This window comes from Platalea leucorodia, assembly GCF_965183815.1.
Source record: "Platalea leucorodia genome assembly, chromosome: 9".
NCBI classification, from domain to species: Eukaryota; Metazoa; Chordata; class Aves; order Pelecaniformes; family Threskiornithidae; genus Platalea; species Platalea leucorodia.
The window spans coordinates 40,008,792-40,020,631 of NC_138831.1; the positions used below are offsets into that span (position 1 = coordinate 40,008,792).

The window sequence follows — 11,840 nt, forward strand, 5'->3', positions numbered from 1 at the left end:
TTCAAGATTCCATTAACTAGTTCATCAAAGAACTTGTGCTTTGAGAATTATGCAGCGCATAATAGGTGTGCAGGGAAAAGCTGGTCACTTTATAAATCTTGTATGTTCAGAAGCACCTTGTAAAACAGTTCAAGTACTGAAATCTATGTATTAAATTGAGTATTACTCCAAAATCATTCTTCCTGGTCTGTGAGAGACCTTTGATATTGGATACTAAATTTAAGCATGTGTCACAACTGCAATGTTGACACTGATAAACTAATAAACTTTCAGTGTATGACTTCTCAACCTTAGTAGTCTCTTTCCATAGTTTCTGTACGTAAAGAAAGACATTTTGAATTCATGTATGTACATGATATTTTGTAATTCACAAGTTCCATACAAAAGACTATATACTGAAAGATCATAAATCAAATTTTCAGCTAAAATCAGCTATCAGAGTTCTAACTACACAGTAAAGTCTTACTTTTCCCAGTTTGCTAAAAATTGTGTGTCCATTTCCTATATAATTTATTTAATTTAAAGAAAAACATGTGCAATGAATTTCAGCAAGACTACATTTCTGAAATGACCAGAAGAATTACTGAGGCACAGCCTCCAGAAGAAGAAAAGGGAGCTTACAGTATGCTGTCTTACTGCTTGAGGAACTTGTGTCACATGCCTTAAAATGGAGAGAGGAACTCGGTGATGAATCACTTGCACATCAAATACAAAAGTTCACGTGAGATAGTGCCTCAGAGAATTAAATCACATAAATGCTTTGCTGACAAGGGAAAAATTCATGCTTTGTTTCTCCTTCAGGGATATGTTAAGACACATCAGAACAGGTCAGACATGATCTAGAACTGGGAACATGAAAACAAGCACATGCAGTTTCTGATAGGCCATTTAATTCTGAGATAGACATGTTCTGAGCAAAGAATCAAGAATACACAAGCTCTATTTCCACTGAACTCTCTGTGGTCTTTTTTTCTTTCTCTTTAACACTGCTAATATTACAACGACATAGTTATTGGAGAGTTCACATGCTGTTCCCTCACTAAACTTTATGGAGAGATGCACAGATAGAGAATCTTTAGAAAAGCACCATTCAAAGACCTAAAACATTCTCTGGATTTCATATCACCTCTGAGTCAAGGTGTCAAATGTTATTTATGTGAGAGCTAGCCCTAATTCTGGGGGCACACAATTGGTTAAAATTGTGAAATGTACATTATAATAGAGCAAATAGTACTGAACATGCATAACAATTTATGAATCTCAAATTATGTCTTTAATTAAAATGCATTGCTTTTTATGCACAATGGGATTTTAACAAATAAGATGAAAAAACGTGTAGAGATCTGAATACAATAAATCTACCACACGTAGTGCCCTTGTAAATTGTAAGTAGAATATAACTTTGATAGATAACATTTTATTTTGCCATTCAGATTTGCTATACAGGAGGCTTATAAAATATTTTTACATCCCCAATTTCTATCCTATACCAAATTCTATATGGATAGTGTAAAGTTTCCACATGAAAGACATTTATAACTCAACTGAGAATAAAGTAGAAAAACAAGTACCCAAAACCAAAATAAAATAATTCCTACAAGTTAGTATGAATGTCACCATCTACTAAGAAAAAAAAAAAAAGGCTAAAAGATAATGTGAAATTTTGAATAATAATATTGCCTTGGACAAAAGCTTTTGGCATTTCCTTTTTAAAAGTAGTAGTATTTCTTACTACTGTAACTTCAGCCAACATCAGCTTACTCAAGGAAATCTCAAATCCTATTAGCATGACTTGTTTTAAAAAGTCATTTTGAATCTTTCATTTTTTTTAATTCTGCATAAATAGAAAACTCAAACATAGATTTTTAAAAAAAATTCTCCTTAAGCTAATCGCCAGCACAGGCAAAAGAACAAATGGATATAAGCTGTTGCTGAAAAAATGCAGATTGCAAATTACTAGAGTCTCTAGCCATTAAAATAAATCAAACTCTGGAACAGCCTTCAGCGGAAACACTGGGGGCAAAGAAGTAACAACTCCAATTTAGTATTGGCAAAGTTTATGAAAAGAGAATTATCTGATGCAATTCCCAGGCTAGCAGAGCACTGGACTTGATGACCCAGAGATCCCTTCCACTGTTATGTTCTTTGTTTGGCTAGATGCAGATGTTCATCTGTTTTTCAGCCTCACTGTGGTTTTTCTAAAGTGAAATTTAAATGAAAGTTAATATAATTTTTGTAAGTTTCAGTTAGACATTACCCTTTGTAAGAATTGTTGCTAGGCCTGCAGCAGAGTGGAACTTGTCAAAGAATTCTAAAAGCTTTACTTAAAGTCGGCTTAGCATTATAGAGAAGTACAGGAGTATAAGTGTTCAGAGATGAACGCCCAGCAGGGCACACACCATGAGAAGAGGTAACTGATCTACTGGTAGGGACAATAGGACGAAAAAAGTGAGCAATACAGGCTAGGACTCGTACATCAGTAATATCAAGGAAGAAAGCAAAACAGAACAGTACAGAAAGCAAAGGACATCAGGATATCAAAAAAGTATAGGGAAAGAGAAATATCATAGGTATTTAATGCCTTTCTAAAAAAACTAATTAATGAAAAATTATTATCATGTGTGGTGGCTGTCAAGAGTCAATACAAACTTGAAAGAAAAAAAAAGGAAATGTTTTGTTCAAGAGGAAGGTTATCTTTCAGGCGACAATCTAACACAAGCCTCTCTCTCCCCCTCCCTCACTTGTCTCCCCCATGCTTAGCTATTGGAATTTGCCTAGAGTTGGCTGGCTTTGAAAGACCTCATTTTGGAGAACGAGTCACAGTACAGATGCTACTGCACGCAGTTCTGTAGGTGACTCAATATGGAAGAAAACGGCTCAAACTCAGAAGTATAACTCTAAACTATTACTTGAAACAACAATAATAATATTTAAGCTTGAAAACAACCTCGTGTTCCTTAATAACTTGCACCATCCTCCTGCCTTTGCTCAGTTGTTGTTTTTTTTTTTTTAATTAACATAATATTTTTTATGTTGCAGGTAACTTAAATGTATCATAGTGACTACAGAAAGCTATTGCAGATATACATCATGAATGATGTATATGTACATGAGATGAAAATAAAGTGATTTCTAGAAAACAACTCTAAATGTTTTCTGGTTTCAAATAAATAAGTTCTCAGAGCAGCTTTTAATGATTTTCAAATACACGTATCTTTACAGCTCCGATCAGTCATAAAAGCATACAGAGGTCAAGCAAATACTATATCTTATTTAAGACACTGTGGTCTGTTTTCTATCACTTGCAAGTTCTAAGGTTTACACTCTTTCAAGGAGATGATACTGCTACACAAGTCTTCAAAATTTTTCAAATCTTTCGCACAAATTCTGCGAACCTTGATGGCTATGTATATAATTCTTCCTGATAAATTCTAAGATACGCTGATTCTTTGAAAACAGAAAAATTACTTATACTAACATCGCAACTTCAGTATATAATTAAAAATTATCACGATACAATTTTTTAAGTGGCTGTGTGCAGCCATGATCACATACAGATGATTTTTAAAGTCTAGCTGTTTCTTCACATGAACAAATACATAATTTTTCTGTTATCTTTGAACGATTGCTGCAGATTTTCAGTAAACACAGAAGTGTTACAGTATATTAGTTCAACTGAACCTTCTAAGTTGACTGGAGAACAAACAACCATTTTACAGCCCTTACTGTGTGTCTTTGCAGGTATTCTAGAAATCCGAACAGTGGCAGTTGGAATAGTGGCAATCAAAGGAGTGGAAAGTGAATACTTTCTGGCAATGAATAAGTCAGGAAGACTCTATGGAAAGGTATGGATGCAAACTTCTCTTGTGTGTACCATCACCACGTACAATCTTAAAGATACGTATTTCTAGAGGTAGCATCTGTATAGTTTGTATAAAATAGATTCCTAACAAATGAAAATGTATCCTGTACTTATCCCATACATCCCATACTAGACTTTTATGTCCATTTAATAAATTCAGTGATTACAGTTTATATACTTTGTCAAAATGTGGAATACTATGGGAATAGACAAAGCTAAAATATTCAATACTCAGATTTCAGAAGTCCAATTTATTTATTATAAATATTAATAATATGTGGGGTTTATAACACATATTCTTCTCCCATTGTCCCTAATCTAAGTATTTAAAAAAACACTTGTACCTATTTTACTCCACTTTATTATTTACTCTCCACAGAAAGTATGCAACGAGGACTGCAACTTCATCGAACTGATTGAAGAAAACCATTATAATACATATGCTTCTGCAAAATGGACACACAAAGGAAAGGAGATGTTTGTTACACTAAACCACAAAGGGGTCCCCATGAAAGGTAAAAAAACAAAGAAAGAACACAGAGCATCCCACTTTCTCCCTCTGGCAATATCCTAATCACAAATGATCTATAAAGAACTAGTTCCAGCAGGAAGATTATTTTTAAGAAGACTATTTGACAAGATATCAAGAGAGGCTGGAATACTACTGAGAAACTGAACAAGCTGGACTTGCGCATCTATGTTTATTTTTAAGAGACTACATGAAAAAGATTTGAAAATATACACAAAAACAGATTTACTAACTAAAAGTTGTAAAAAATTCTAAAGAGTTGTACAATCATTATCTTAGTCATTGTAACTGGGTAGTTTCTTAAATTAATTTACCCTGAAGAATAAGTCATTACTTGATTATCTGATAATATTTTATTTAAAAAAACCTATCTGCTTCTTAAATATGGCTGCTATAATAATAATAAGCAGATGATAATGTTGTGTAAAATATGTCAGACTTTAAGGCTGCTGGAATGAGTTGTCAGATTATCAAGTCAATAGTAAATGTGGAGGCTGAGCAGTATTTTAAATACTTCCCCCAAGAAACTGATATCCTATACATAAACTATATGATCAGAAAAAAAAAAAAATATAATCTTGTAAATGTTTATTGTTGTATTCAGATAAAAGAGTTAGTTTGGAAAAAATAAGTTTACTGTACTACAAAGTGTTCCTATCTATTAATGAAACAAATACCTAATGCTGCTCTAAAAGATGTTTCAAATAGTGTATGTAAAATAAGAATAGGAATAAAAAATGTACTTCATCTCACTTTTCACAAAATAACATTTTATATAACGATGAAGCAAAAATTCAGACATATTAAGGTTTTTTATGTAACATATCCTATCTTTTGTATAATTCCTGTTAGGGTATACAGCTTTCAATATTGTTTTTCCATCCTTATACATGCTTTTTCTGTTGTTACAGCATTAAACATTATTTTAAGTTGTATTTGAACTTTATTGTTCTAAGTTATTTAAATGTTATTTATAAAAAAAAATACTTATTAAGCTGCATCTGTTTCATATGCTTTTAATTCTAAAAGAATAACAAAATGGTCTGGCTGAGATGCATGAATTTTTTTCTGTGACCAGACACAAAGACTAGCACACAACCCTCTTGCCAACATACATTGGATGGCAGACAAAAATGACAGCCTGCAGCAAATCGCACAACGGACATCTCAAAAGAAACAATGCAAAAATGTAAAAAATCTTTGCCACATACTCTTACTAATTGAATTTAATAGCATGCTCAGAGTTACACCAGGTAAAAGAAGGTTACAGTTCCAGCAGGTACTGGAATTAATCCTCAGATGGTAGAACCTATACTTACGATACAGAAGTATGTAAGAGCCTATATGAGTAGTTTGAAACCTCAGCCAAAATCAGTGTGAGCTGATGAAGAAAAGACATCTCAATTTTCAAGCTATTGAAGTGTTCAACTAAGCCCTGCATGACTAATGCATTATATCATTTGATTCTGTTCAGTTTGCCTACAAGTTTTCTCGGTATTGTGATAATTGTGCTTAGATAAAGATCACCAAAAAATCCGCTAAAACAGCTGCCAGACGACTGGGATGGAGTCAAGTTAATTACTAATGGTCTTAAATGCTCTACATTTCATTACAAGTGTCTAGAGTCAACCATGTTTTCCTACATGAGACACTTTCTTTATAACAGCACTCTCAGAAAACGGCAACAATTCTCTTTAACAAATATTTCTTTTTTAAAAAAATACTTGTTTAACAAATACTATAATTTGAAAATAATTTATGATTTTTGACTCGCTCATATCAAACATCAAAGTGTAGATATAAATGGGTCAATGCAGAAAAAATTGTCAATACAGCTATATCAGTAAACTTTCACTGTGCTTTTGCTAGTTTATCTGTTGTTCACTGAATACAATAGACTGTACTACCCAAGAAACTATTTTGCTGATAACTGTCTGCACTACTTTCTGTGAATATATAAACACTGAAACAAAGTTCACGCTCATGATCAACATTAACATACTAGCAAAAGTTTCTAGATCTAAACTAGGTTAGTTGAAGCTTTGAAATAAAAACTAAAAGAAAAAAATCTCATTAAGATTGTTTGTGCTTAAAAGCTTTACTGAAGTTTGAATTAAAATGTGAATATGCACATTAATATATGAATATATATGCCAAAAAAGCTTAAACTTAAATCCAGATACAGACAAGCTCTTCTAAAGATCTTTTGATTACATAATTCAAAAACATAGCAATCCAGTCAAACAATTCCTGAACCCCAAAAGTAATTAGCCCCTACTGCTACATGCTTTATCTAATGGATCACTATATTACCATCATTATCAGGTAAGCCAAGGCTGCTTTATGTTTTACAGCTGTCATATCTGAAATGCATCCTACGAGTGAATGGTTCACAAAAAGCCACCTGAGTGCAAATGACACAATCCTTCAGTAGCACAGTCATATGGCCTTACACGTAATACTTTCCTTATGTTGACTTAGCAGAGGAGGGGCTGTATGGTTTGTTACGCTTTCTCTTTCATTTCTTCTGGCATTTTAATAGTCAAACAGACTTAAAGGTTAGAACATATACTGGGTTGTTCTATTCCAGTACATAATGGAAAAGGTGAACAGAAAAGCAAGGTCAGATCAACCCAGTTGAGCAATTTTCAAAGTATCTTTAACTTAGAAAATCTCTTCCAAAATAAAATGTTTCTTTTCATCTGTCTCAAAAATATCAGCGTAATGCTAAAAACAGAGAATAATAATCAGAAAATTTATAGTGATGATCTACAGTAGCAAATTATTAAAAGAGAAGGATAAAAAAAGAGAATCTATTAGATTTTAACAGGTATTATTCAAATAGATGTCAGAAATCCTCACAAAAGCCTTTTATACCAATTACATCACAATCCCATCTTAACATCAACCATGCAATATACCATGTGGGAGGAAAACAGGTTCGTATGAAAAGAAACAGATAGACCTGTCTGGATATGGCTCATTACTAACCTTTATAATACTAAAGGTTCAAGAAAATCCAAACAAAGTGGGCTATAAAAGCCACTCTCAATTGTAATTTCTTTGTTTTTCCTTCAGATGCATTGGCTTTCATCTAGCTTTTTTCTTTGTTTACCACAGATACTACAAAGTGTAAACAGACTGTGGTTTAGAACAGAAATATAAGCTCCCGTGGTTTAAATAGCCCTTCTATTTAGCCACCTTCAATAACCATTCACATTTCCCAGAAACTGCTCCATTACGCAGGCTCTTTAAATTTAACTAACAAGGTTCTACTTACTTACTTATCTTTTGTATTAGTGCTGATAAATACTCTGTGACACAAAAATGAGATAATCTCATCTGGGGAATCTCAGAGAAGACTCCAGAATCTCCATTCTTGGAGGTTTTCAAGACCTGACTGGAAAAAGCCCTAAGCAAATTAGTCTAAAATCAGTGCGGGCCCTACTTTGAGGAGGAGATTGGGCAAGACACCTGCAGCACCCTTCCAACCCGAATGAGTCTATGATTCCATATGAAAGTTATTGTGTTTAAAACAGCCATTTGGAGTGCAGTTCAATCTCTTTGAACAACTACACAAAACACATTTTCCATGTTAGGGGGATAATTACACGTTTGCCTCACAGTTTATCTATATGATGTATGTCATTAAAGGTATGTAAAATGGTGTAAATACATTCCATAACACAATAAAAAATAACAATTGGACAATTTGCATGACCTTTAAAAGACATGATATGGTACAATATGGTCTCACTTTTAGTTCCATTGCAAGTACTTTAAAACACCACTGTGCTTAGCATTTGTAATAATCAGATTACTAAAGGATTAATCACTTGAGTAATTATTAGAATACACTTGTCTGTGTTTTAAATCACTTTTTGAAGAAAAGATGTATACTCTTTTTTTAATGAGCTGAAGCAAAATGTAAGTTAACGTTAAATCAATAAAGTAATAAGAGAACAACAGTATTTCACTGCACTCAACAACAAGTATCTGAGTTGTCTAAATACTTCATAAGCTTATGCAATTGAACTCCTCAATACTAACTTTTTGAAAAACATAATAACATTTAACATATGTAGAAAATGAAAGTGACAGGCTAGGTGATTTTCCCCAGGTTAGGGAAACAGTCATCATCAGAGCTGAGATCCATACTTAGAACTAATACTTTTTTTAACTAACATTTAATAACAAAAAAAAAAAAAAAGGAATTCAACTGTTTACATCACTGGATGGGTTTTAAAAGGTAATAGTTATTTAAATCACAAGTTTACTTAAAACAGGGGAGAAGGTGAATTTATTAGTAGAAAAAAAAATAACTTCTCTGTGCTGTTAGTAGAATAATTGTGAAGATTAGGGCTGTCTTTAAAGCAGAAACTCAGATGGGAAAATATTCAAGGAGTTGCATGAGGTTGTTAACACGACATTTATATTAACTTTAATGATATTCACACAGCAAAATTTCTAAAAAAGCTTTTTAACACCATACATTTAAATTCAGTCTTACATAAAATACAATTGCAGAATTTAATTATAAAAAAATGAAAAAAAATCATATATTATTAAAACTATGAAGTGTCAAAACTTGAGCTCTGTAAATAACTTCACAATACCTGGCTGAGGAAAGCTAGCTTGTAAATCTCGAGCATTCCAGACGCTGAAATTCTATAACTGGTTACATTCCAGAACTGAAATGGAGTTTTTCTTCAATTCTGTTTGGAAGGCAGATCCTAGCTCACGAAGATTGCTTGTTTCATTAAGAAAACTCTTTTACTTAGAGGCCTCGCACTTGAAAAGATTGACTCTTAACACAGAGGGGAAAAAGAAGAACTCATTTCAGAGGAAATTATTTCCTCATGAGAATAAACTATTTTCCTTCAGTGCTAACCAGAAAAGCAGAGGAATTCAAATGAAGGTGCATAAACTTGTCACATAATGGTTACAGTGTTTTCAGACTGAAGTCCAATATCAAATAAGAATCCTTACTTTTAAGGTCATTTCTAAAACAGTGTTTTAGCAAAGATGGTTAAAGATCTGAACACTGAGCAGTCTTTGGTGAAGTACAGATCTCAAAGGATACCAGGTACCTAAAAGGTGGATATTGTACCTAGTGAGAACTTGAAGGTGTCAGGTTAAATAGGGTGCCAGAGTTCAATGGATCTCAATAGGAAGCAGATATCTAGTGTGCTCAGCTACGTTATGAAAGTAGCTATTTGCCCTGCGTAGTACCCAGATAGCTTTGTGAAACTCATTACAAGTTTACTTTGCACATATCAACAGCTTCCCCATCTTTGAGGAGTTAGGCTGGTCAGTTTTAAGGGCTCAGTCCTCTGCAGACTAAGCTCTTTCTGAAGCTAATAGTCTGTGAAATTAGGAAGCATTTGTGTCACTTGGATGTTCAGAATTTTGTAAGACTAAAACACAAAAAAATCTTTTTCTAGCTTTGCAAAGTAAACACTGAAAACAACTGATTCTACAGACCAGTCTTCATTGGCTTGCACCTCTGTTTTCTGACCATGTGCCAAAAATGGACTGACATATCTATGGTGTGATGTTAACTGAACAACTCGTGCAGATCCTTACGTAATGTCTTATTTATATATTTCTGGGTTTATACAGCAGCAGAGGCACTACTTCTAGCCTATATCCCTCTTCCCGAAAGGAAGAACCCAAACCGAAGGTATTTCTTTGTTCCACCTTTATTTAAAAGAATCTCTGTCTCACTTTATTCACAGAATCACAGAATGGTTGAGGTTGGAAGGGACCTCTGGAGGTCATCTGGTCCAAGTCCCTTGCTCAAGCAGGGCCACCTGGAGCCAGTTGCCCAAGACCATGTCCAGATGTTTTTTTAATATCTCCAAGGAGAGAGACTCCACAACCCCTCTGCGCAACCTGGGGCAGTGCTCAGTCACCCTCACAGTAAAAAAGTGTTTCCTGATGTTCAGATGGAACCTCCTGTCTTTCAGTTTGTGCCCATTGCCTCTGGTCTTGTCACTGGGTGCCATTGAAAAGAGCTTGGCTCAGTCCTCTTTGCACCCTCCCTTCAGGTATTTATATACATTGATAAGATCCCCCCTGAGCCTTCTCTTCTCCAGGCTGAACAGTCCCAGCTCTCTTAGCCTTTCCTCATGGGAGAGATGCACCAGTCCCTTAATCATCTTTGTGGCCCTTCATTGGACTCTGTCCCGTATGTCTATGTCTCTCTTGTACTAAAGAGCCCAGAATTGAACACAGCACTCCAGGTGCGTCATCACCAGTGCTGAGCAGAGGGGAAGAATCACCTCCCCATTCTTCCAACTAATTCAGCAATATCTTTATTATCGCTAGAAATGTTTTTATAATAATAATAATGCTATGTGGTATAATTTTAATCAGAATTCAGGACCGGCTCCCTTTACAGTTACAACTGGCTGTCTAAGCATAAACACAATTTACTATTACCTTGGACAGCACCAGTTGTGATGGACAAGAATCAAGTCATTGGCTAGTGACTGCTGAGTTTTCATGGTTCATCTACTGGCCTTTGAAACCTGGTTCTGCTTCAGATGTCTTTCTTACATAACTTTAAGCAAGCCACTTTCAACGTCCTATTCGATAAGTAAGAAAAAGAAGTTTGAGTCTGGTACATGCTGCTAAAACATTAAACATACACTCACACTAGCTTTAAATTATCAGACTAATCACAACAGGGCACAGGTCAGCAGGGGAGATGTAACTGTTTCTACCCACACTCATAGTGACTTCTGTTGCTACACAGGACACCATACTGTCATAGTTAGATTGTTACCTCTGTTCAAGCTAGCTAACAAGGTTAGCTTGTTTATGTCTACATGAGTCGCTGCGATATTATTGCACAGTACAGGAACACCGAATGACACCTTTAGAGGAAAGGGAACACTCGGAAACCATGGACACTCAATTCTTGTGTGAGACACAGCATGTTAATATGACCGGTAACATGCCTATACACCCTATGCCTATTGATTTCACCAGAAACTAGGCACCAAAGTGGATCAGGACAAGCAAGTGACTTCTCAGTGGTGATAAAAGAGAACAAGTGATTATTGAACAAAACTGTGAGCATCCTCCAAGCCTAAAGCAATAAGGTAGATCACAGAATAGGATATTAACAGGAAGAGCTAAAATAGTAAGGCTTCTCCCTTTTATTTTCTTGTCACAGAAAAAAACAAGTCATTATATCTTGGACAGAAACATCAAGATAACATTAGCTTCAGTGAATTCAGAAATTACTGTCATTAAAGCAGATTCAGTTAGGTTAGAAGTGTTATTATAATCAACAGCTAAGGTGATTTACTGAACCCGCTTCACAAATAATCACTTCCTACTTGGTTTCATATTCTTGTTTTCGTATACTAGTAAAACACTGCAATGACCAAGATCCAAAAGGAAATATGATTTTACCAGAACAAAACCCTTGGAATTTAT

At 34.5% G+C, this 11,840-nt stretch overlaps 1 protein-coding gene across 1 annotated transcript in view; it reads left to right on the forward strand.

Annotated features, from left to right (window-relative positions):
- The window catches only part of FGF7 (fibroblast growth factor 7), a gene marked incomplete at both ends in the record, with an annotated part of 28,797 nt that extends 24,361 nt beyond the window's left edge, over positions 1–4,436 (forward strand). The window contains 2 exons of the mRNA XM_082321478.1: positions 3,742–3,845; positions 4,242–4,436. Of these exons, the coding sequence (XP_082177604.1) occupies positions 3,742–3,845; positions 4,242–4,436 (299 nt within the window). The remainder of the gene's footprint in view (positions 1–3,741; positions 3,846–4,241) is intronic.
- Positions 4,437–11,840: the final 7,404 nt, after the last annotated feature.